This window comes from Balaenoptera borealis (assembly GCF_965194805.1).
Source record: "Balaenoptera borealis genome assembly, chromosome: 8".
Classification (NCBI taxonomy): domain Eukaryota; kingdom Metazoa; phylum Chordata; class Mammalia; order Artiodactyla; family Balaenopteridae; genus Balaenoptera; species Balaenoptera borealis.
Window position 1 is genome coordinate 67,822,914 of NC_138865.1, and position 26,589 is coordinate 67,849,502.

The 26,589-nt window shown below is 42.5% G+C and overlaps 1 protein-coding gene and 1 long non-coding RNA gene across 3 annotated transcripts in view; one reads left to right on the plus strand and one right to left on the minus strand.

The window, feature by feature from the left end:
* The window catches only part of SLC1A1 (solute carrier family 1 member 1), a 74,302-nt gene extending 62,716 nt beyond the window's left edge, over nt 1-11,586 (minus strand). Inside the window, exon 1 of the mRNA XM_082404404.1 lies at nt 11,220-11,586. Within this exon, the coding sequence (XP_082260530.1) occupies nt 11,220-11,310 (91 nt within the window). The 5' untranslated portion in view covers nt 11,311-11,586. The remainder of the gene's footprint in view (nt 1-11,219) is intronic.
* Nucleotides 11,587-11,743: 157 nt separating this feature from the next.
* The window catches only part of LOC309634418, a 136,284-nt gene continuing 121,438 nt past the window's right edge, over nt 11,744-26,589 (plus strand). The window contains exon 1 of one of the 2 annotated variants that reach the window (XR_014248083.1): nt 11,744-12,431. This is a non-coding gene — a long non-coding RNA (uncharacterized lncRNA). The remainder of the gene's footprint in view (nt 12,432-26,589) is intronic. The other variant, XR_014248084.1, reaches the window with a different exon arrangement.

Below are 26,589 nucleotides of genomic sequence, written 5' to 3' on the forward strand. Positions count from 1 at the left end.
TGGGTCAGGGATTTCTGTCTCTAAATACCTCAGATGCTTCTCTTAATCCTAACTGAAAGAAAAAAGGCAAAGACAGACCAGCTTGTTTATTACTTCTGAAAGGAAAGAACACTCATGTATAGAATATTAAACATGTCATATAGCTACAAAGGGCCCAGATGCCTTTTCACAGGGAAGAGAGTAGGGCCCTAGAAAACACACAAAGATAACATTGTATATTAGTGTCTTCAAGGAATAACATTGTAACCAGGACTCAAGTTTTACAATTTGCATGCCTCCCTTTTTTGTTTGTTTCTGGGAAACAATAACAAACACAAGACACTATAGTTTTATAAAGTACCTCCACATGTATTAGCTCATTTGATAACAACAATGGATTAGATTTAAGGTCTAGAAATAAATATAATGCATTTAAGATGACTGGCAGAGACCAAAAAAAAGAAAAAAAAAAATCAAACATGGTGAGTATAATCTTTTCACAGTAATACTAGAGGATTTTGTTTATTCTTGGAATCTTGGAATGTTTTACGTTTGTGAGGATCTTCAGCCTCCTTTCTCAGTATTGCCCTCATGAACAGATGTTCCAGGGCATGGGGAGAGGCTGTAAAAGGGGAGAAAGAGAGAGAATCTAAGCAAAAAGTCACAGCTGCAAACCTCATTCACTGTGATCTACCAACACTTTCCCCTAGAACACAGAGCCCTGAGCAGGATTCACAAAGCCTTTAAAAACTCAGCGATGAGCACGGCCTCAGGAACTTCAGGATCTTGATCTTGGATTCAATAAATCCAGTCTTCTATGGTTACTTACTTGCTATTTAAAAAGCAGCCAAGGGGGCTTCCCTGGTGGCACAGGGGTTGAGAATCCGCCTGCCAATTCAGGGGACACGGGTTCAAGCCCTGGTCCAGGAAGATCCCACATGCCGCGGAGCAATTAAGCCCGTGCGCCACAACTACTGAAGCCCGCGCACCTAGAGCCCATGCTCCGCAACAAGAGAAGCCACCGCAATGAGAAGCTCATGCACCACAACGAAGAGTAGCTCCCGCTTGCCACAACTAGAAAAAGCCCGCGCACAGCAACGAAGACCCAACGCAGCCAAACCTTACCCAATCATTTCCGCTTAAACAACAGTAGATGTAAACTTCTAATTTTTTTTTTTCAAAATAAACAAGCTAGTTAGAGATTACTGGTAAATACTTATATTTAATGCAAATGGCAAACCAGTTACAGAGGAGACCTGGGCATGTTTCTCGGGGTCTGTGGCTTCTGCACTGGCAACAAGAGCTCAACCTCTGTTACTCTGTGGAACTCAGAATCTCTCCCATGTGATGAAACCTCAGGAAATTCTCTAGGTGTGAGAAAGAAATCAATGAAGTGGAAGCAGAAATGGAGCAAACCTGTTATGTCTCCTGGTTGACAATTAACTTTTGCTAATAAAAAAAGTAAAAACTCATCTTCAGAATCTTTAACAACCAAGTCTAGTGTTTGTCCAAGCTGTTTAAGCTCAAGGTCTACTGGAACAAGCAGCACAGACAGGCTAATTAATCTCTTATCATAGAAATAATCTCCAGACAGGGACAGAAATGGGCAGAATTTGGACAGGGATGTGAAACGATGCGTGGAGGGGAAAAACCTAGAAAAAAATTCACTGAAAGACATAGGAGTTGCTAAATACCACATTCAAAAAGACTCTACCAACCAAGGGTGATTCAGCTCCACGCCATGGCCCAACTTTGGGAAGCCAGATGGATCTCCCAATCTCTCTAATTCTGTCCAGTTTCAGTATTGTATGGAACTATTAGTTAGTCTAATTAGTCCAAAGAACTCTCTGGAGATCAGGCTCATTCCTGTGCTGGTTTCCTGAGAAGGTCAGATCTTCCTCAGGGTAGAAAGATGCTCTCCATTCTGAGAGCTCCAGGGTCATGCTGAGCTCACACTAAAAGGGCTTCAGAATCGTTAGTGACTAGGCTTGCTCTTCTTCTGGGGCCCCCAAACTAGGAGCAAAGTACATTTCAGATGACTCCAGCTTGGATAAGAGTTCCTCAGGGTCTTCACTCAAAAACCCATGCAACTTACTGGGTAACTAGGGGATCAGTGGGATAGGCTCATCAAGGATTGACCTCTTCTTCAGTGAAGAAGGTTCTATAATCAGTCAAAAATATTTGGGAGCATCTCTTATGAAGCAGGTTAGATTCTATGAGTGTGACAGACCCATATAAGACAGCACTTTTTTTTTTTTCAACCCTCAGGACACTGAGATAAGAAAGAGAAGCTGTAAAAACATAACAATACATATATTAAATAGTTTCATACAATACTGAAATTGGACACAAGATAAAGACCCCTGTACTCATATCATTATCTCTACCTGGGTTTGTCATCTTTCTAATCTTCAAGCCCAGAAATCCTACCACACCTGCTCAAGGCCATTCCTGGACTCCTCCAATTCCCAATTCCACCTGTTTCTCAATTCCCCCTCTCCTTTGAAGGCCCAAGGCGTGTTGTAGCTTTCCTGCAGCATTATAACACTTAAATCATATTATTGATTTCTGTGCACATATTGCCTCTGACAGACTAAGACAAAACACAGACTTCAACTCTGCAGCTCTTGCCAGTTAACATCAATACTTGTTCAATTTAAATTAATTGTGAAATGAATAGATTTTCCCAGCAATGGACAACACTTTTCGTCTTACATGCCAGTTCCCTTTGATTAACAGTAGTTGCCTAGAGAAGAGTTTTGAGGATTCTGAGGTCATAGCAAAGCTCCAAGGTAAAGAGTGCTATAATCAATTAGTGATGTCTGCCACAGGGCAGGATTAGGAGTAGTGGTTCAAATGCAGTACAATTTGGGAAAATAAATTAAGGGTTATACGAGCACAGAGAAGGGAAATCATCTCTGACTGGCAGTCAGAGAAGTCTATATGATAAAAGTGAAAATTAGATCCACCATCAAGGATGGGTAGGATAACAGTAGGTGAAACACATGAGCAAAAGCAGTAGGGCAGGAGAGTATGACACATCCTGGGAAAGCAACTCTTAGACAAGCTCAACTAGAATAAGTTCAAATAGAAGGTTTATGTGGGAGATGAATAGGGAAAGGACTAAATACTGTAGAATGCCTCAGGTTGAAGGACATGATAAAGAAAAGCCAAGAGACAGACAAGGGATGGAGTAAGAAGGAGGCTACTAGGCTTTATTTAGCTACTGTACAAGAGTGAAGTCTGCAAGAATGCTCTGAACTATCAATTAGGTGTATCAAGGTTCATTAGGAAGTAGGCTTGCTTAATAGTTAAGAACTGCAGTTTTGGAGTCAGACAGTCCTGGGTGCAAATCCCAGCTCTGACTGTGACCTCACGTGACTTAAGCCTTGTAAGTTTCAGTCTCCTTTTCTGTAAAAAAAAGTACACTTCTTACCTCATTGTGCTGAGGCTCAAATGGGAAATAATGTGCATAAAAGTCATAATAAGCCCTCAATAAATATTACCTATTAGGCTAGGCTTGGTTACCCACAGAAAAAGAAATTTTCAAAGGAGAAAATGTGTCTCCCTCATTGTCTCATAATTTGGGAAATTTTATACGAAACTTGTAAAGTGGTTAAGTGGCTCAGAAAACAATTAAGTATATGAAATAGCCACAGAAATAGAACAGAATCAGTTTATTTTCCAGTAATGCTTAGAGGCTTGGAGATTAGGCTTTTTGTGGTTAGGCATTTCTGGTGATGGTGCATTTTTTTGTTGACTTAATTCTTTACTGAATTATAAGTAACCAGATAACTCCCAAGCAACAGAACAGTGGTAGAAAAATAATTTAATTTTATAATCTCATTTAAGCATTCTCCTCTAAGGGTTTCCTCCTTAGTCAAGTAAGTAAGTACAGTTTTAACCCCCTGAGAGCATAGTTGTCTCAATGCAGCTGTAAAAATTAACACACAGTGCAGACCCCCACTGAGGTCACTTCTGAATAGAAGTTCCAGTCCCAAAGGCCACCACTTTGCTTCAATATGCAGACCTAGCAGAGTCACATGATGCTGGTATCAGGACCCTTCCTGGACACAGGAAAATCTGCTGTGACAACTGTCCTGCCGGTGGACCCAGTTATGGACTCTGACCAATAAGGGCCCTGGGAACAAAGACCTTAGCCTGAGTGTGGAAGGATTGGTGGGAGGGTCTTGTTTCCTCAGTGCTGGTCTGGGTCTCGTGGTGGAGAACAAGGCACAGCGTCCCTCCTCTCCTGGCAAAGCGGGGACCACTGCCCACAGCTCACACAGCTGGGGCTGGGCCTGGGAGAGGAACCACCCAGGACACACATCATGAAGTGTCTGTGAGCTGGGACAAGGTCTGCCCATCCCAGAAAGTGCAGGAGTATTTGCTGGAAAGGAAATATTCTACTTCTGGTAATGGAACAGGCAGTGGGCAGATATTTTTCAAAGGTAGGGTAGTAACATTTCTGGCAATGAGTGAGTCACTGAAACACTTCCTTTCCATTAACAGAGGTGTTACTGTGGAGCATTCTAATTACAACAGAGCACTCTTTGTCGCAGTTTGGGGCTGTTTCCTCAGCAAGTATAATGAATCAGCTCCTTCTAAATCTATCTGTCGTGCTAAACTACAGCTCCGAAGTGAATTATTGGCTTAATAGTAACTGTCTTCAATGTTGTCTTCTATTAGATGTATGTTTAACATTCAAAATAGGAAAGGCCATTGAAAAGACTTGCTACTTTAACAGACACTGCTGCAGGGGAATTTAAGTGGGCCACTCAGTGCCGTCTAAGATGAGTTCATTTTCTTCGAGAGTGCTCGAGTCCCCACGGTACACGTGACCCCAGATCTCCAGCGACATCAACATGGGGGAGATCTGCAGTTCCTCAGGTGAACAGAGCTGCCTGGGAGCAGGCCAGCGTGTCACTGACTCCCTATATAGGACAGCTATTTTCAGTCTCAGCTCTGCTAAAGGTAAGCACAATTTCTCCCAAGTAATTAACATGGAAAGCTTTCTCTCTTTATAAGCAAGTGTTCATATGAGCACACATACGCTCTACAACAGCTAATTCCTAATCCCATTTATTTACACGGTGTCTGAGCAACCCAAGGTTTTTACTCATCTGAGCTACTATATGAGCTCCACCAAATCCAAATTTGGCATGTGATAATTTTCTACATCTTATGTCATTTGAAGCTTCCTTTATTTCTTATGCCCACTGCTCAAATTTTTGACAGATGGGTTACGTTTGATCAGCCAAAAATCAGAATCTTTTCAGTGATTCCCTAACTCTGGTGGGTTCTGATTTGGTTTCAAAACTGAAAGCACCAGGCATAGGCATTCAAAGCCCAAAATTGTTTCCCTAATCCTTCAATATGTGGAACTAGGCACACGTCAGCTAAAGGATCGCTTCTCAAAGGTAATTAATTAAGCAGATACATGCAAGATATATATACATGTATAGAAACAACTTAAGTTTATTAGACCTCACATTACTGTTGTGATGAATAATTTAAGGCTGACATAGAACATTACCCTGGTAACAGTCCCAGACACAATTCACATTTTAACACCCCAAGTCACAGATGTAGAACAAATGACTCAACATCAAGGTCATTTTACCCTCTAGTAATGACCATTAACCCTTCCTTAGTTCCCTAAGGAAGACTTCCTCTAACTCCCAGCAATGAACTGAGGAATGACTATACAAGCATAGAGCTAAGGGATTTTAAACCTAGAAGGAACTTCAGCGACTTTCTGACCCAGGGTCAACAAGTATGCAGCACACAGGCCACTATTTCCTAACCTTAAGCCCTTGGCAGACATCAGTAATCAATTTCAGAACTTTTCCTTCTCAACAAACATATCATGCCAGACAGTCCACTACCTATAAATTGGAGTTGGCACATGAATAAAATCTCTTTGATCTTCCAGCTAATCCAAACCTCTCTTCCTTCTGACAAGAAACAAAGATTCACTTTTTTATATAGCATTTTAGAGTCAGTCTCATTACTCTAAGGTCTCCTTTCATTTTCTAGTGCCTGCTAAGGGTAATCAGAATGCTTTTGCCCTCTAGGGGTCTATAATTTAGTTTTGAAGAAGAGAAGTTTAACATGCTTGATAAGTATATGTAAACTAAGTGTTAATCTGTCTTACTGATGCAGATCAGAGGAGGCTGAAGTAGGCAGAGAAGAATGTATGGTGGAATTCAAGCTTAGCTTTGGGCTCATTTACTCATTCAATAAACAAGGATAACGTCTAACTATCTCTCTGGGTCACAAATGACACAACAATTTAACAAATGTATTGAGCCCACCAGGCTTTGTGACAGGTGCTGTGGGTATAGAGAGGGGCAACACAGAATTCCTTCCCTCAAGGGCTCATGGGTCAGTGGGGAAGGCAGAAAATTAGAATACACTCTAACTATACAGTAACAAAAAGCAAGTAGACATTGGTTCTATACAGTAGGAGAGCATGATAGTTCTTTTCCAAGCTGCTGCCCCCTCTGGGACTTCCTCTCCTGCTAGAGATCACCACCTCTTTCTCCCAAGGACTAAACCTAGCCAACAGGTTAACCTGCTGAACACCTCACAGAGCTGTCCTTTCCTTTCCACTCTCACTGCTGCTGCTCTGCTGAGGCCCCCATCTCTCTCTCTCTCTGCCTGGACCTTAACAGTAATCCCCTAGGGTGATCTGCCCACTTGCAAGATCACCCTTCTTGGATCCATTTTCCACAGCCATCTGCCTCAAGGATCTTTTCTAAGCACAGTCCTGCCTATGTCATTGTCCAGTTTTGTCCTCAGGAGCATGTCTGAACTTATCAGCATGGCATTCCAGTCTGTCTAGGATCTGGCCGCCGACCTCCGTGGCAGCCTTGCTTTTACTCCCCCCATGTCCCTCAATCACACCCTTTGCGCCAGTCACACCAAGCCACTTAGTTAGAAGGTAGAAAGGGCAGGCTTTGAAGGTGGAAACAATAGCAGGGCAGCCTCATGGACAGAGGTGTAAGGGTGGCTCTGAGCCTAGAGTGGAGACCAGTCTGGCTGATCAGTCTGGCAAATCCCACAGGAGCAGTGTTCCTCCAGGGCACACACTGCAATTCCGAGAGTCCTGTGGAGGCATGTTGCTGTCCCTTCTCAGTCTCAGGGGAGAAAGAAGCAACTACAGCCCAAAGTGCACACTACAGAATCCTCATACCCTATCCCGATGTGGCATACAGCCAGACCACCATGGTCCCCAGGAGGGTCTGCAAGGACCAAATATGACAGGGAGATGGGGAGCAAGACGGAGGACAGCAGTCCAAAGGTAGGGAAGGAAAAGTATAGGAAGACTGGGCATTGCCAGTTGTTATCTGAGTGATCCTGAGCGAGTCCTGCACTGTTCCAAGTCTGGTTCCTCGTCCATATAACGGTGAACAATAAGGCCTACTTTATAGTTGCAATATTTTTTTCATTGATTTTTCTTAAGCATTTCCTAAGATTTCACTAGCCATGATGGAAATGAGATTAGAAAAGTGTAAAAGTAAAATACATAGCAGGATAAGATCCTAACTTTCTTATACAGAACAATTATAAAATACATCATTTTTTTCAAGTAAAAAAAAAAATACATAGCAGGTTAATTGTACTAGCCTCCTAAACTGATCTCTCTGCTTCCACGTTTGTCTCTGCTGTCTGTGGTCAAAAGAGCAGCCAGCCAGGGAAAGCTGATTAAAAGATAATCAGACCATGTCACTGCTCTGCTCAACACCTTTTAATGGTTTCCCAACTCCCAGTAAAAGTCAAAGTCCTTATAAGAACTCACACCATCCTACTGCCTCTTCCCCCCACCTCCTCACTCCACCCCCATGCTCTTCCTTAAACACACCAGGATCTCCCCAGATATCTGTGTTCCTTCACCTCTTTCCAGTCTCACTTCAGTTCTCGCCTTCCCAGCAGGGCCTTCCCATTCTCCCTATTTCAAACTGCAATCCGCCAGCGCCCTCTCTGCTTTATGTTACTCTAGAGCACTCTCACCATCGAACATACTCTACATTGTAGTTTACCTATGTTTCCGGTTTACTGTCTACTTGTCTCCACTTGAACATAAGTCTCATGAGGACAGAGGTTTTTATTTTGTTCACTGTTATGTGCCCTGGTTCTAGAACAGTCCCTGGCACACAGTAGGTGCCTAATATATATTTGCTGAATGAGCGAATGATTTAAGCATTGGTTACTGTACAGGTATATTCCAAGGCTGAGCTGATTAGACGGCCAGCAGCACCAGGCCTGAGACCTGCCAGAGCACATGAGTTTCATGATACCAAAATACATTCTGAACACTGAGCTGCAGTCGTCTCCCCGCCCGACCCCCGATCTTCAGGAGCTTCACAGACACGTAGAAACTGAGCAAGAGAGCTTATACCATGACTCAAATTAGCACTGCCAGATACAAAAGCTCCAGCGTAGGAGACGTGAGGCTGGGTGGAGCAAGGGTTATTACTAAGAACATGAAGGAATTGTTCTCGATTTTGGACAATGGAATCTGAATCTGTAAATGATTGCTGCCTTTAGTGCTCCAAAGAAAATTATTCAGGATGAATAAGCTTGCCAGCTCCGTCCTGTAAATAACAACAGCTATTTCCTTTCCTGAAAATCCATAACCTGGAAATCAGATTTTTCAAATGACTGAAATAAAGCACAACCTGTCTGGACAGAAAGATCAGGCTTTATGTTGTGAACAGGGTGAGGGTTCCATGAGTGCTTTACCAACATTATACACGCTATGATCAGTATTGGCTGACGTGAATCACAATGCTTGGACACAGAATTCTCACACACAGATTCTGCTTGCACAGAATTCCCACAGACTACACAGACAGAGGTATGATTTTTGCACTCAAGCCCAAAGCTCCAAAGAATGAGGAAAAGAGGACTCTAGGAAGTGCCTTGTGATGGACACATTGAGGGTGGTGTAGGCTTGACTTCTCAGACCAGGAGCTGAAATGCTGAGGGACTGCCCGATGTTGCTCCTTTTGCAAATGTGCTGAAAGACTTCAGTTGAACGCTTACGATTTTTATGTGGTGCTTTTCCTTTCTGGAGCAAAGTATCTGAATCAAGCTCCTGGGGCTTACCCACATTAAAACTGGAGGAAATTGCCCATCTGACACCAAAGGCCACGTCTACAAAACAGACATGTTATCTCCCGTGACCCTGAAGACATATTTATGCAACAAGTTCCAAAGGCCAGGGAAAAATTTTCAAAATCTTTGCCAAACCAGTCTCCAGTGAATCAGTAAACTCAACACTGGTGTGCCACACCTGGTTAATAGGTGAGTATCTCTGGAAAACCCCACAGCTGAAAAGGCAGGATCATTTCACGTCCACGGGGGATCGTGAGGGAAATGCCAGGCTACCCAAAACCATCCTTAAAAAGGGATTTAACAATTAATTCTGGAATCTTGTCACTAGGAAAACAAGCAAGGCCATCTCATCTATTTGGCTGCAGGGTAAACAAATCACTCTCTCTGAGGCATCTGTTATTTAAACGTGATGGGGCAGGATAACGCTTCCCTTAAAAACACCCTAATCGGGACTTCCCTGGTGGCACAGTGGTTAAGACTCTGTCTGCCAATGCAGGTGACACGGGTTCGAGCCCTGGAGCAGGAAGAACCCACATGCCACGGAGCAACTAAGCCTGTGCACCACAACTACTGAGCCCGTGCGCCACAACTAATGAAGCTCACGTGCCTAGAGCCTGTGCTCTGCAACAAGAGAAGCCACCACAATGAGAAGCCCACGCACCACAATGAAGAGTAGCCCCCGCTCGCCGCAACTAGAGAAAGCCCGCGCATAGCAATGAAGACCCAACGCAACCAACCAACCAGCCAACCAACCAACCAAAACAAATGCCCTAAACCATGTGGCTCTTCTTGGGGAAAAGAGTTAAGCAGTCAAGACTTGCTCCTCTACTTCTCTCTTTTCTTCCCACAGGTGGCCTCTGCTAAGGTAATTCCAGGATGTTATTTATTTACTAGAAACCTGACTTGACTTTGCATAAGGATCTGGAGGAGCAAATCCGACCCTGAGGAATCCATTAACCTCCACAGACTTTTTTGGGGGGCGGGTGTTTGGGCACCAAGAGGGGGAGCAGGCAACACCAAATATTCTGAGATTCAGGAGCAGCAGCTGGAGAGAAAGGTGCATGAGGCTGGGAGAGGTACAGGCTAACCCTCTCCCCAGCTCCACTTTCCAAATGGAAGGTGGGGTTTTCAAAGGAGCCTCACCTGCTGGGTGTCCCCACCTGTGCGAGCTCTTAGAGGAAAGGAGGCAGTCTTGGCGCCAACCCCAAAGAGGAGCATCCCAGGGCCCAATGTGTAAAACAGACAACCTGGCAGAAATTCAGAGTCTAAATAGGTGCAACTCATACCTCTGAGCAATGGATCTGACATTCACCTAGTCCAGTGATTTCTCAGGAATGAATCACCTAAACACACCTTGTTTAAAAACAAGCACATATGACTTAAAAATTACTTTCAATAGAAAAGCAATGTGGAGAGCAAGGAAGCTCAGGGAGGCTACCTCGGTAGATTTGCACGGGGGAAAGGGAGAAATCTGATAGCTCTCTTCCCCTTGACATCCTGGGGGCCACAACTGCATACTCCTGAATTCAAGCACGAATCTGGCCGGTTTTCCGTGCCTCCGTGCGGGCAGCGGCTCGCCGCGTGGGAAGGCACCTTTCCAGGCACTGCCCAGGGTGAGCGACCGAAGGTAACATCCACCTCCTCCCTCCCCCCGGGGACCGGACCACCCCTGAGATTAAGGTGTCTCTTCCAGTCCAACCGCGAACCATCATCCACACTCAATCTCTGTCCGGACAACGCATGGTTCAGGAAAAAAAGGGGGGAGCAGATAGGATTTAAAAAATTAAACCACATTTGCTTCCAAACGGGAAGAACCGAGAGCTCTTGCTTCCCTTTCTCCCTTGCAAACCCCTTTGATCATTCTGGGTAAAGCAGGAACCCGCAGCTCGCGGAACACCCAAACAGGAGTCCCGGAGGAGCTTTGTTCTTTGCACGCAGAAATCAGCACCCTCGAGGGTAAGCCCCCGCGTGGTGTCCGAGGCCGAGGGGGAGCCGAGGGACCCGAGCACCGGGTGCGCCAGCGCCATGCCCACCCTCGCACCCGCCCGCCCCGCACGCGGCCTGGGCGCTGGGAGCGCGTGAGGGTGCGCGCGTCGCCCACCCGCCACGCAACTCACCTAGCACCACCGCAGCCACGGTGGAGAGTAGCAACCAATTATTCCTCAGGAAGCGCTTCCAGTCGCGTCCCTTCTTCGCCGGCTTCCCCATGGCTGGCGCCCGGGCTCGGAACCACAGCAGAGGCGGCGGCTCTTGTGCGTGGGGTTCGGCCGTGCGCGCTGGGGCCGGGGGAGCCCGGGGACCGTCGGTGGCTCCGCGGCTCAGTGCAGGAGGGATGCGGGCGCGCTGGGGAGAGGGTGTACGTTGGCCGCTGCCGCCGCCGCCGTCGCCGCCTCCGTCGCCACCTGAGCTCGCGCGCCGCGCCTGCAGCCCGTGCTAGCTCGGTGGCCGTGCGTGGCGGGCGCGCCCGGCTCCTCCTGCCGCCGCCGCGCTCTGCGGCGCCGCGGCCAACCAGCGACGAAAAAGGGAGGAGCGGCCGTCCCAGGGAGGAGGGCGGGTGGGTGCGTGCGTGCGTGCGTGGGGCGCCCGGGGGTCCCGGTGGAGCAGGCGTGGGAGGGCGCCCACGCTGTGGCTGCAGCGGGGACGGCTACTCAGGGACTGCTGCGCTCCTCCCCAGCCTTAGGCTGGAGCCTTTCGCTTTTTTTTTTTTTTTAATTTAATTGGTCAGGCTAGGTTTTCGGATTTATGGTTTCCTCCTCTCCCTAATCCAGAGGGGCGGAGTCGCTGGCCCCTTTGGTTTGGACTTAATTCGGCACACCCGCACGCCTCCTCTTTCTCCATACCAGCCACTGCCAGTGCAGCACCGCAGTGGGGAGAGTCGGGGGCAACTGAGTTCTGTCCTGGGTCCCATTTGCTTCTCCACTGCAGCCTCGGATTGGCCAGCAGCCTGGAAAGCCTCCTAGAAGCGTCTAGGAGGAGGGGAAAAAAAGAGTGCTGGGGGGAGTGAGCAGGACAGGACTTTGTGAACTTTCACACGAGGCCTCTAACTCCCCTGCCCCCACAGGTATTATTAACTCTTCTCCTCAAGCTGAGGGAGGTGACGCTCCCACAGGATGGTCTGTGGACCCAGGGCTTGGAATGGGCCCTCTTAGAACTTCACTGCTGCTCCTTGCGACTGGCTCTGTGGCCGCCCAAGGCCCCAAAGCTGTGAGACTTGGCAGAATAATTGGGACTGAGAACCCGACGGAGCCGTTCTGAGGAGAAGGTGGGCGGGCCCATCCCTAAGGCCAGATGCTTTGGAAAGGCCAACACAGGAGAGGTGGAGAAACTAGGTAAGTGCAGCTAAGTGAATTTTCTAATTCTCTTCCATTCTTCTACCCAGTTTTTTCACCCTCGCTTATACAAAACTTTTTCCTTCCCTTTTACCACGCCACCACCTCTGCAGCTCCAGTCTGCCTTCTCATCAGCTTTCCTAACGTTAAGTCAGCCCTGCACCTTTTTGCTATTGTAGAGTCTCCTCTGATTGGGGAGGGTGGGGGAATCTCCCAGCTAGATTTTCTGGTGACTAACCTCTCACAATTAGAGCTCCATTCCTTTGGCTTAAATTGACAGAAGTGTCCTTGAAGAGAAAATAAGTTTTATGAACCATGTACACTTTAGTATGAATGAGTTTATCAGCTCCTTTCCAAAAAATAAATTTTGAGAGAAGGAAAGCTAGAGGGACACCAACGTGTCCAAGACATCCATCCCACAGTAAAAAAGCTGGAAATATTCAGATGTTCAACGTGAAGAGTGGTAAATATATTATGGAACTGCCATGCAACTGTACATTATGCAGCGTCTATAAAAGAAGTTTATGAAATTTCTAATAGCATAGGATGGCACATGTCATAGTATGAGGGAAAACCGGAAGATGAAAATTGTATATATCATGTGATCACAACTATGTAAAACAAACATAGAACAAAACCATGTACTTAGAAAAAAGTCTAGAAGGAAACACAAAATTGTAACAGTGGTCATTTTTGGGTGATATTATTACTTGAATCTTTTTGCTTTCTATTTTTCTGTATTTTCTAAAGTGTTTACCATAAGCATACCTGTGCCCACTACAGTTGTGGATAGGGCTGTATTTAAGAAATAAAAAGGTCCTAAAGAGAAAAACGTGGAAGAATCTAAGCAGACTTTGTACATCACAGTTTTTTGAGGTGTATGTAGTGAGATAATTACACCTGGGTTTTGGGAGTAGGATATTTAGGTTTAAATCCCAACACTACCATTTACCAGCTGGGTTACCTTGGGCAAGTTGCTTAAATTTTTTGTGTCTCAGTTTCTACATCTGTAAATGTGGGCATTAATAGTATTTATCTCATGAGGGTATTGTAAGAACTGAGTACAAGAATGTATGTAAAAGACGTAGAACATTGTCTGGCATACAAGTGTCATCATGAGTTTTACTTGGGGGTCAAACTGGACAGGCATCTTTTTACTTCCTCTCGTTGCCTGCCTGTTATGAACACACCCTGAGCTACCTCACACCCACAAGAACCCTTGTATACGTATTTTTTATTATTAATTTTTATTGGAGTATAGTTGCTTTACAATGTTGTGTTAGTTTCTGCTGTACAGCAAAGTGAATCAGCTATATGTATACATATATGCCCTCTTTTTTGGATTTCCTTCCCATTTAGGTCACCACAGAGCACTGAGTAGAGTTCCCTGTGCTATACAGTAGGTTCTCACTAGTTATCTGTTTTATACATAGTAGTGTATATATGTCAATGCCAATCTCCCAATTCATCCCACCCCCCTTTTCCCCCCGGTATCCATATGTCTGTTCCCTACGTCTGTGTCTATTTCTGCTTTACAAGTAAGTTCATCTGTTCATTTTTCTAGATTCCACATATAAGCAATATTATACGATACTTGTTTTTCTGACTTAACTCTGTATGACAGTCTCTAGGTCCATCCACGTCTCTGCAAATTGCACAATTACTAGAACCCTTGTATATTGGTCAATAGTAATTGCCTTTAGAATTACAATCAGTGGACCCTGAATCTATTGTACTTTCACACCTAAAGCCCATATAGTACATATTCATTTTATGCTTATTTAAATTATGCAATTTTAGGATAGTGCAATATAAAAAGAAAAATAGAGTCTAAACATACACACTCATTTTGAAATAATTAAAATCTCCTAAATTAAAAATAAAAGTCAAGAATCGAAGAAGTTCAAAGCACGTGGGCCAAGTGAATTATGAACTATGTTTATGCTATTGCTACATGGCAGGTCCACTTTAGCTGGTAATAAAAGGTAATTAATAAGCAAACACTTATAATACACTTAACATTTGCCAGACACCCTTCTAACCACTTTATACATAGTAACTACTTTGGTCCTCACAACAACTTAATGAAGTAGGGACTATTGTTACCTGCTGGAAGAATCAAGTGAGATATTGTGTATTATTATTATCTTCATTTTACAGCTGAGGAATCTGAGGCAAAAAGAGGTTAAGTAACTTGCTTAAGTTCCCTCCATTATTAAGAGACGGATCAAGGATTGAACTAGATGGTCTTGCTCAAGCTAAATGCACAAACTCTGCATTAAACCAGGGGTCCCCAACCCTCGGGCCACAGACCGATACCGGTTCATGGTACCGGTTCATGGCCTGTTAGGAACTGGGCCGCACAGCAGGAGGTGAGCAGCAGGCAAGCGATCGAAGCTTCATTTGTATTTACAGCCTCTCCCCATCGCTCACATTACCGCCTGAGCTCCGCCTCCTGTCAGAGCAGCAGCGGCATTAGATTCTCATAGGAGCGCGAACCCTACTGTGAACTGTGCATGCGAGGGATCTAGGTTGCACGCTCCTTATGAGAATCTAATGCCTGATGATCTGATGTGGAGCTGAGGCTGTGATGCTAGCACTGGGGAGCGGCTGCAAATGCAGATTATCATTAGCAGAGAGGTTTGCACAGAGACCATAATAAATCAATTGCTTGCAGACTCATATCAAAACCCTATCAGTGGGGCTTCCCTGGTGGCACAGTGGTTAAGAATCCGCCTGCCAATGCAGGGAACACGGGTTCGTGCCCTGGTCTGGGAAGATCCCACATGCCGCGGAGCAACTAGGCCCGTGAGCCACAACTACTGAGCCTGTGCGTCTGGAGCCTGTGCTCCGCGACAAGAGAGGCCGCGATAGTGAGAGGCCTGCGCACCGCGATGAAGAGTGGCCCCCGCTTGCCACAACTAGAGAAAGCCCTCGCACAGAAACGAAGACCCAACACAGCCAAAAATAAATAAATAAATAAATAAATAAATAAATAAAAAACCCCTATCAGTGAGGGGCAAGTGACAATTAAGCTGCATCTGGTGGCAGGCTTTATAATGGCAAGTGAGTTGAAGTACTTCAGTTGTACAGCTGCATCTGGTGGCAGGCTTTAAGTCAGAATCCGACACGTATTTTAGTCCACACGTGTCCCACCCATTATTTTATTTACCACTTCCGTCCGTGCCTCTTTCCCACACTGTACACTTGTCTCAGTCACAGTTTTGGTAAGCCCACAAGGTAACCCTAGCCAAAATGAGTAAAAAACAAACATCACTGGAGAGCTTCTTTGAAGAGGGGTAAAGCCCCAATGATGAGACAGCAGAAGACTCTAAGACTGCCAACAAAAAGAAAGAGGCATTTAAAAGAAAATACTGAGAGTCCTACTTAAATTACAGGTTCATTGCAACAGGTGATTCACATTCTCCAAGCCCGCTTTATATAATATGTGGTGACCGGCTCTCCAATGAAGCCAAGAAACCTTCAAAACTGCTTCGTCACATGGAGACCAAGCACCCTGCATTAAAAGACGAGCCTTTGGAGTTTTTCAAAAGAAAGAAAAGTGAACACGAAGAACAGAAGCAATTATTGAAGGCCACTACTTCATCAAATGTGTCTGCACCGAGAGCATGGTCCTTAGTGACTAACTGCATTGCTAAAGCTAAGAAGCCCTTTACTATTGATGAAGAGTTGATCCTGCCTGCTGCTAAGGATATTTGTCATGAACTTTTAGGAGAGGCTGCAGTTCAAAAGGTGGCACGTGTTCCTCTTTCGGCTAGCACCATAACTAGATGAATTGATGAAATAGCAGAGGATACTGAGGCACAGTTATTAGAGAGGATTAATGAGTCACCGTGGTACGCAGTCCAGGTTGACGAGCCTACCGATGTTGACAACAAGGCAACAATGCTTGTTTTTGTGTGATATATTTTTCAGGAGGATGTGCATGAGGACATGTTATGTGAACTTTTGTTGCCAGCCAACACCACAGCTGCAGAACTATTCAAGTCTTTGCATGATTACTTATCAGGAAAACTGAATTGGTCATTTTGTGTTGGTATATGCACAGATGGAGTGGCTGCCATGACTGGATGGCTTTTTGATTTCACTACTCGGGTCAAAGAGGTTCTGAATGTGAGTCTATGCACTGTGTCATCCATAGAGAAATACTGGCTAGCCAAAAAATGTCACCTGAACTTAACTGTTTTGCAGGATGTAATTAAAATTATCAACCATATTAAAGTACATGCCCTTAACTCACGTCTGTTCGCGCAGCTCTGTGAGGAGATGGACACAGAGCACACATGTCTTCTCTTATACACAGAAGTGAAATGGCTTTCTAAAGGTAGATCACTGGCCAGAGTTTTTGAGTTATGAGAGCTGCTCCAGAGATTTCTTTTAGAAAAACAGTCACCCCTGGCAGCACATTTCATTGACACAGAATGTGTTGCAAAACTTGCTTACTTGTGTGACATATTCAACCTGCTCAACGAACTCAATCTGTCACTTCAGGGGAGAATGACAACTGTGTTCAAGTCGGCAGATAAAGTGGCTGCATTCAAAGCCAAACTGGAATTATGGGGCCGATGAGTGAACATTAGGATTTTTGACATGTTTCAAACATTAGCAGAGATTTTGAAAGAGACTGAGCCAGGGCCTTCTTTCTCCCAGCTGGTGCATGATCACCTATCTCAGCTTTCAAAAGAGTTTGAGCATTACTTCCCAACCACAAAAGACCCCCGAACTGGGAAGGAATGGATCCACGACCCGTTTGTGAATAAGCCAGGTGAATCGACTTTGTCTGTGCTAGAAGAGGATCAACTGCTTGAGATCTCAAATGATGGTGGCCTTAAAAGTATGTTTGAGACAACTTCAAATCTCCATACGTTCTGGATTAAAGTCAAGGCAGAATGTCCTGAGATTGTCACAAAAGCACTGAAAAGCCTGCTTCCATTTCCAACATCCTATCTTTGTGAAGCAGGGTTTTCTGCAGTGACAGCAACCAAAATGAGATTATGGAGTAGACTGGACTTAAGCAACACAGTTCATGTGTCACTGTCTCCCATCACCTCCAGATGGGACCATCTAGTTGCAGGAAAACAAGCTCAGGGCTCCCACTGATTCTGCATTATGGTGAGTTGTATAATTACTTCATTATATATTACAATGTAATAATAATAGAAATAAAGTACACAATAAATGTAATGAGCTTGAATCATCCCGAAACCATCCCCCCCCCCGCCCCACCCCCACCCCAGTCCGTGGAACAATTGTCTTCCACGAAACTGGTCCCTGGTACCAAGAAGGTTGGGGACTGCTGCATTAAACCACCACCTCTTATATGAGGAACAAATACAGAATTGTTATGGGAAAATTACTCTTGAGTTACATGAATTTTACTTTATGCAAGATCTTCAAGAATCCCTCCGTTCATATCCAAGAGACACTATGGTGTCCTACAGCTGTGCTGAAGTGGAAACTGCATACATTTTATGGGGCAGTGGTTGAACTCTCGAATCCTCTCCCCATTGCTGCTACTGGAACTTAATAATTCTATGTGATTTCTCTGCCTAAGACAAGAAATGGTGTAGGAAGCATCACTTTGGGAAGGGGGGAAATTGGAGACCCCTAGTGCTCAAGTTCTATTCTTTCTTACTTTCTTAGCCTGGGATAGTCATGGACACAAATGATCACAAATTCGAGGAGAGTGAAGAGGCATTTCCCTTGTAAACTCTACCTGAGGGGATCTTGACCACTCAGCTCCTGGAACAAAAACTTCACTCTCTTGGGATAAGATCTTAAAGCCAAGTAGAAAGAAGTGTTAGAATTTTACCCCCTCCAGTAGATGTTAACATCTCCCTTTTTCCAGGTCCCTCACATTTCTCATCCTACTGAAATACACCTTTGGCCAGTTCTTACTAGATTACATTTTGCCAGTGTGCTTGCTTGCTCTTTTCCTCCCTCCCTCCCTTCCTTCCTCCTTCCCTCCCTTCCTTCCTTCCTTCCTTCCTTCCTCCCTCCCTCCCTCCCTCCCTTCCTTCCTCCTTCCCTCCCTCCCTCCCTTCCTTCCTTTCTTTCTACCATTTAAGTAACTATGCCATTTCCTTTATTGTTATTGTTCCCCACCCCCCTTTTAAATTGTTAACTCATGGACTCTCTTGTTAGTTATTAAAGAAAGGAGACTTCGACTTTGCCACACAAGGTTAAATGAGCAGGTGACAACCTGGCCTTATATATTAATTGGGATAGAAATGGAAAGGGGCATTCAGAAACAAAAAGTAAGGCATCAGCTTCTGAGTGTCTCTCAAAATAGTATGCTGGTTGCATTCTACCCCCATAAAACATATGCAGTTAGATGCTTTGTCCTCAGGCCGTGGTAATGGGGAGAAGGAGGTCATGGGTACCAGAGTCTCCTTCAGCATCTACAGCTGTGCAGCCATTCATGACTGATAGATGGTAAGAAGGATGCTGTCAGCATATTCAGATGCCCTTTTTAGCAATCTCCTTTTTATCTTCCAATCTTGATTTGCATTTCTCTTGGAATTAAAAATGAAGGAGTAAAAGAACTGTAATTCATTAAATCTTCACAGTAGTTCTCCAAGCAATATTTTATAAAGATGATTTGGCCTGAAGAGACTTACATGTTAGTTAGATATCCTTGAACTCTTAGATTCAACAGAACTTTGCCCCATAGGCTTTATTGCTTACTCTGACAAACTGAAGAGCAATTCCGTTTCATTTTAAAATATGAAAAAAATAAGTTATCTGCTTCGTAGAAGCTGTGTGTCCTTGAACAAGTCACTTAATCTCTCTGAACCTCAATTTTCTCATCTGAAGATATCATTTAAAGTAATACAAATGGTCAATACATATTTGAAACATATGAAAAAATTTTCAATCTCACTAGTACTCAAAGAAATGAACATTTAAACCAATATTTACCAGCTGAACAAAGATATTTTAACATAAAATATTTTATTTTATTTTTTCACATCTTTATTGGAGTATAAATGCTTTACAATGTTGTGTTAGTTTCTGCTGTACAACAAAGTGAATCAGCTACATGTATACATATATCCCCACATCCCCTCCCTCTTGAGCCTCCCTCCCACCCTCCCTATCCCACCCCTCTAGGTCATCACAAAGCACCAAGCTGATCTCCCTGTGCTATGCGGCTGCTTCCCACTAGCCATGCATTTTACATTTGGTAGTGTATATACGTCAATGCTACTCTCTCACTTCATCCCAGCTTCCCCTTCCCCCCCATGCCCTCAAGTCTGTTCTCTATGTCTGTGTCTTTATTCCTGCCCTGCCATTAAGTTCATCAGTACCACTTTTTAAAATTCCATATATATGCATTAGCATACGGTATTTGTTTTTCACTTTCTGACTTACTTCACTCTGTATGACAGATTCTAGGTCCATCCACCTCACTACAAATAACTCAATTTTGTTCCTTTTTATGGCTGAGTAATATTCCATTGTATATAATAGCATAAAATATTTTAAAATTCACAATTATAAAATTTATAGTTTTAACATTTTAATTATAAACTTAGAGAAGGTATGGAAAAATGGGCAGTGTCACACACTGCTGGTGGACCTGGAAAATGCTATGATTTTTCTAAGGATAACTAGGCAATTTGTAATCTTTCCATCAAAAGTGTTTGTATTCTTTAATTCAACCAGTCTACCTCTAGAAATTTATACCAAAAAAGTACTACAGGGCTGTTTATCCCAACTCAGTTGGAAACAACTTAACTGTGTAGTATAGTAGATTGGCTAAAGATTGATTAAGTGTGTAAAAATACACTGGACAATGGAACACCATTCAGGGATTGAAAAGCATATTTTAGCAGAATATTAAATTACATGGGAAAATGTAAACACACACATACAACTATGTTTTGAGATGGCAAAAGTAATAAACAGTGGGTGGGTTGCTTTTTACAATGAAGATGTAGTCATTTATTATTTTTAAACCTAAAAAGATAAAACTTAAAATATGCATAATATAATTCCAAGTAAGTCTCTGTGTGTGTGCACACGTGTGTATAAGAGTTGTGATATGAAAGTTATTAATGTGCTTTTTTCGTTTTCCTTTCTGAGCATACGTTCTTTGCCCTGCTAGGCCAAGGTGTTCATATGCTTAGGAGATTAAGATTTGTTATAGAAGGAATTTAAAGAAAAAAAAAGTACTAACATTACACTTCCGTGTTATATATTATAATAATAATATTAATAATAATAATTGTGAGAAAGAATGTTCCATATTCCTTCATCTCCCCACTAGAATATCAAAAGATCCAGTTCACAGAATTTTCCTGTAGTGTAGGAACGATACCCTTCTATCTATAGCAGCTGTCACTCTACTGGAGCAGGAGGTTAAGACATAGGGGAATTAGAAGAAAAACTTACTACTTTCTAGTCAAGGGAATGGTGGGAGGAAGAAACGGAGAGAAGGAGAGATGTTGGTCCTGTTTTCTCTCTCCAGGCAGACTTCATCCAGGAAGGGGGTGTATGTTAGAGAAAAGGGGGTGGCAGCTGTCCCCTACTCCCTATTAGGAGGCTGCTTCCCAGGCTCTCCCTTACCAACCTGGGGTGCAACTACATCAGTGCAAATGTGGCAGGACAGTGTGATCAGGCAGCAAGAGGCTCTGAGATTTCACTTCTCAACCACTGTCTGTTCCTGGTGGCAGGAATGCTGAGCTGAGAGTCACGGAATGGTCATGGCAGGATGAGGGGACTCTTCTTAGAGTCTGGGGGGAACCCATGTGAACTGGCCTCATGCAGAGAGACTCACTTATTTGTTACTTAGTGATAGCTGAGGTGAGACGGAGGCTGTGGGTAGATGCCCATAGGCTCTGGCTCTAACAAAGTAAAGCAAAGGACAGAAATACATCTTCACAGCAGCAGATTTCAACCAAGAAGGCCCACAGGGCAAGTTCCAACCAGAAACGCAGAGGACAGTGCTCTGGAAACCAAGATCCAAATGAGTCCACACATTACACTGGGTTGTTAATTTTGCATAGTCTCTTTTATTCTACAACAGATGCTCCTTATCTCATTTGTTGAGGGGTCATTTGTCCTACAAAATTCCCCATATTCTGTATTTGGCTGGTTGTTTCTTTCTTTTTTTCCTTTCTTTTTTAAAATATGGAACGCTTCACGAATTTGTGTGTTATCCTTGCAAAGGGGCCATGCTAATCTTCTCTGTATCATTCCAATTTTAGTATATGTGTTTCTTCACGGTGGCAATTAATTTGTTTCTCTACCTCCACTCTTTCCTCTAAGCTGGTGATTAGATCTGGAGGTTTGATGTTTAGCAATGCTAAGATTGAACAGTGGATTCTGATGTTGCCAGCCTGATTCATCCGTGATAAATTCACCTGTCAACCCTTTTGAATATTGTTTTGGCATCTGTTGGTGATGGTTGCTTAATACCATTTTGTTTAATTCATTCTAATTCTATCATTCCTTCTGAACACATTTGCTGAGATTCTTCCGTAAGAAGAATTTCTACCTCATCAACTGTTTGGTTACCCTGAAATAGAGTTTGTATGGAAAAGGCAGGATTCATGCTTAATTTCCTCCCTTTATTGGTTTTCTCAGTAATGAATTGGTACACTAGAAACATCCAATGGTGATTGATGAGATTTTGTTTTCTTATTTTTTGTTAGTATTATTATGAACACATGGATTTATGTGTTGTGGATGGTTTTATGTGTTTCAGTCAGTTATAATCATGATTCTTTTCCTTGCTCCAATTGTCCCATCTTTGGTCAATGGGAGCCCCTTCATTTTGACTCCTGTGTCCTTTTGACAGAACTATTTGTCTTCAATAGTGTCCTTATTTTCTGGCTCAGCAAGATGTCCCAAGGCCATCTCTTACATTTCTTGCCCTGGAGCTAGAATCAGCCATTTTTCAAAAGAGTCCGGGTTCCTCTTGGTGGAGAATAGTATTTAGAAGCTATGATCTTGGTGATGGGGGGCTCATTGCTACTAGGTTTTCAATGCTTCTAGACCTTTTTAGTGGACAGCCCTCAGAAATACATATTTCATGGTAAGAGACAAATATATAATGAGTTCATACTGATGTTTCCTGTACAATTTTTTTGTTATTGTAAAATACTCATAATTAATTTTACCATGTAAACAATTTTTAAATGTATGAGTTTGTGACATTAAGTACATTCACATTATTCGGCAAACATCACCACCATCTGTCTCCAGGGCTTTCTCATCTTCTTAAGCTGAAACTTTGTACCCATTAAACACTAACTCCCCACTCCCTTTTCCTCCAGCTCCTGGAAACCACCATTCTACTTACTATATTTATGAATATTTTCCCTTTTGTGGCTGGTTTATTTCACTTAGCATAATGTCCTCAAGGGTCATCCATGTTGTGGCATGTAATTTCTTACTTTTTAAGGGCGAATTGTGTATACATTGATGTATATACCACATATTGTTTATCCATTCATTCGTTGATGAACACTTGGGTTGTTTCCACATTTTGCCCATTGTGAATAATGCTGCTACGATAATGGGTGTATAATTACCTGTTTGAGTCCCTGTGTTCAATTCTTCTGTGTATATATCTGGAAGTGGAATTGCTGGATCATATGGTAATTCTATGTTTAATATTTTGAGGAACTGCCATACATTTTTTACATTGGCTGCACCATTTTACATTCCAACCAGCAAAGCACAAGGGTTCCAGTTTCTCCACATCCTCATCAATACTTGTTGTCTTAATAGTAAGTATCCTAATGGGTGTGAATCAATTCAAATTTAAGATTACAGAGTTTTGATTAAACTTCTTTGATTTTACTCATATCAATTTTTTCTTTACTTCGAAAATCGTGGTTCCCAAAGACATTAATTGAAGTATTTATTTCCTAATCTATAATGTATATATAATAGTTTTTAAAAAGTATCAATATTACTTCTAATAATAAGACCACTGAAAGCAGCTTAAGAATTCTTTGTGGTTCTTTTGTCACCTGGATATATACCACAAGGGATATATCGTCAAATTTCTGTGTTTGAAAGTCACTCAACAAACATAACTAAAGAGAAACAGAGTCATAGATACAGAGAATAAACAGGTGTTTCCTCGGGTTGGGGGGATGGGATGAGAGAAATAGATGAGGGAGATTAAGAGGTACAAACTTAAAGTTACAAGGTAAATGTCACAGGTATGAAATGTACAGTGTGGGGAATAGAGTCAATAATTAAGTAATATCTTTAGTGACAGATGATAACTATTCTTATCATGGTGATCATTTTGAAATGTATAGAAATATCGATTTATTATGTTGGGTACCAGGAACTAATGTAGTGTCGTAGGTCAATCATACTTCAAAAACAAACAGACAAACTCATACAAAAAGAGATCAGATTTGTGGTCATTGGGAGTGGGGGAAAAGGAATTGGATGAAGGTGGTCAAAAGGTACAAACTTCCAGTTATAAGATAAATAAGTACAACATGATAAATATTATGAACACAGCTGTGCGTTATATATGAAAGTTGTTGAGAGTAAACCCTAAGAGTTCTCATCATAAGGAAAAAATCTTTTTCTGTTTCTTTAATGTTGCATCTCTGTGCGATGATGGATGTTCACTAAACTTATTGTAGTCATCATTTCATGATGTATGTAAGTCAAATCATGGTGCTGTACACCTTAAACTTATACAGTGCTGTATGTCAATTATACCTCAACAAAACTAGAAGGAAAAAAAAATCCATGGGCAGAATCCAAGGAAAATGACCTAAGAGTCAAAAATAATAAAACAGCACAGCACTGTTAATGCACTAAATGCCACTGAACTGTACATTTTAAAATGGTTAATTGTATGTTATGTGAATTTTACCTGAAAAAAAAAATTGAATTAAAAAAAAGTCACTTGAAATAATTATTTGCCCTGTGTATTTATGCCATCAATTTGATATACAGTTAGAATCATAGGTTTCCATTTGGTGTCAATTTTTTTTTTTTTTTATTCTTTGGCCACACTGCGTGGCATGCGGGATCTTAGTTCCCCCACCAGGGATCGAACCCGTGCCCTCTGCAGTGGAAGCTCAGGGTCTTAACCACTGGACCGCCAGGGAAGTGGTTTTCAAATTTTAGAAATTGGTTTTTAAAAATTCAATAATTTTTAAAATATGTAAAACTTTTACATAGTTCAGTCAAAACTGTAAAACAGCACAGTCAGAGAACTCTCCATCTCCTTTCTTCCTTTACTCCCCTACCTCCCACCATATGTAACAATTAGCAGATATCTCTTACTGTTTGGTTTATCCTTTAGTTGCTTCTTTTTAGGAAATAGAAAGAAATATTTATATTTACATTCTCCTTCCCTTTATTACACAAAGGTGACATTTTACAAGCCCTGTTCTAGGCCTCACTTTTTTTCATTTATCCTGGTGCTCACTTAGTGTTACGTACAGAGATCTTCCTCATTCCTTTTTCTGTTCAGTACTCCTTTGTGTAGGTCTTATTGTAAAGAAATCTTCCTCATTCCTTTGAACTGCTACAGAATATTATACTGTGTGAATAAACCCATAGTTAATTTAACAAGCTCCCTACAGCTGCTATGGAGGACAGTATGGAGGTTCCTCAAAAAACTAAAAATAGAGCTATGATATGATCCTGCAATCCCTCTCCTGGGCATATATCTGGAGAAAACCATAATTTGAAAAGATAATGCACCCCAATGTTCAGTGCAGCACTATTTACAATAGCCAAGACATGGAAGCAACCTAAATGTCCATTGACAGATGAGTGGATAAAGAAGAGGTGGTATACACACACAATGGAATATTACTCAGCCATAAAAAAAGAACGAAATAATGCCATTTGCAGCAACTAGATGGACCTAGACATTATCATACTAAGTGAAGTAAGCCAAACAGAGAAAGACAAATATGATATCGCTTATATGTGGAATTTAAAAAAATGATACAAATGACAGGAATTCCCTGGTGGTCCAGTGGTTAGGACTCCATGCTTTCACTGCTGAGGGCCTGGGTTCCATCCCTGGTCAGGGAACTGAGATCCCACAAGCTGCGCGGCACAGCCAAAAAAAAAAAAAAAAATACAAATGAACGTGTATACAAAACAGAAATAGACCCACAGACATAGAAAACAAACTTATGGTTACCAAAGGGGAAAGGGCAGGGAGAGGGATAAATTAGGAGTTTGGAATTAACATATACACACCACTATATATAAAATAGATAACCAACAAGGATTTACTGTATAGCACAGTGAACTATATTCAGCATCTTCTAATAAACTATAATGGAAAAGAATCTGAAAAAGAATAGATATATATGTATATATATATGTATAATCAAGTATTTTTTATCATTCCAATCAACTTGTTGGTATACAATCTTTATTCCTTTAGTAGTTATACTGGAGATTACTACATCCATTCTTGAGCTTTTAGTGTCTAATGTAAATTAGCACTTCCCACATAATGATAAGACCTTAGAACATATTAACTCTGTTTACATTTGATGTTTATGTTGTCATGCATTTTTAATTTTACATAAAAACCCCACAAGACAGAATTAATAGTAGTAATAGTATTTTTTTAATATAGTCAATATTCATTTAGGTTTACTCATGTATTTTACCTTTTTTGGTGCTCTTAATTCCTTTCTGCATTCTGTATTTTGGCTTGGGATCATTTTTCATTTTCCTGAAGAATTCCCTTTAATAGTTCTTGTGTTGGTCTCATGACAATGAACTATCTTTGTCTTTGTTTGTCTGGAAGTATCTTTATTTTATGTTCTCTTTCGAAGAATGTGTTTGTTTTTGTCTTAGATCCTACTCTGGCCCAGGGCAGACACTTCATGGTCCAGGCCTTGTGCTGCCCTTTTAGTGACTGGGCTCCTAATGCCAAACTCCCTCCTCATGCCCACATACCAGCTTTGGCCCATCTGAACCTTGGGAGGGTGTTTCTTGCTTGCCTGGTAACCGTGGACCAGTTCTTGCCTGGGCAACCCAGAGAACTTTTTCACTGTCGAGTGGGCTATAACTATATCTTCTCCAACGTGGGTCTGCGTCCCAGCCTTGGGGAAAGGACCTTCTAAATTTGTCCATCCTTGGGTACTTTTGTCAGGACTAGTTTATTCTTTAGCAT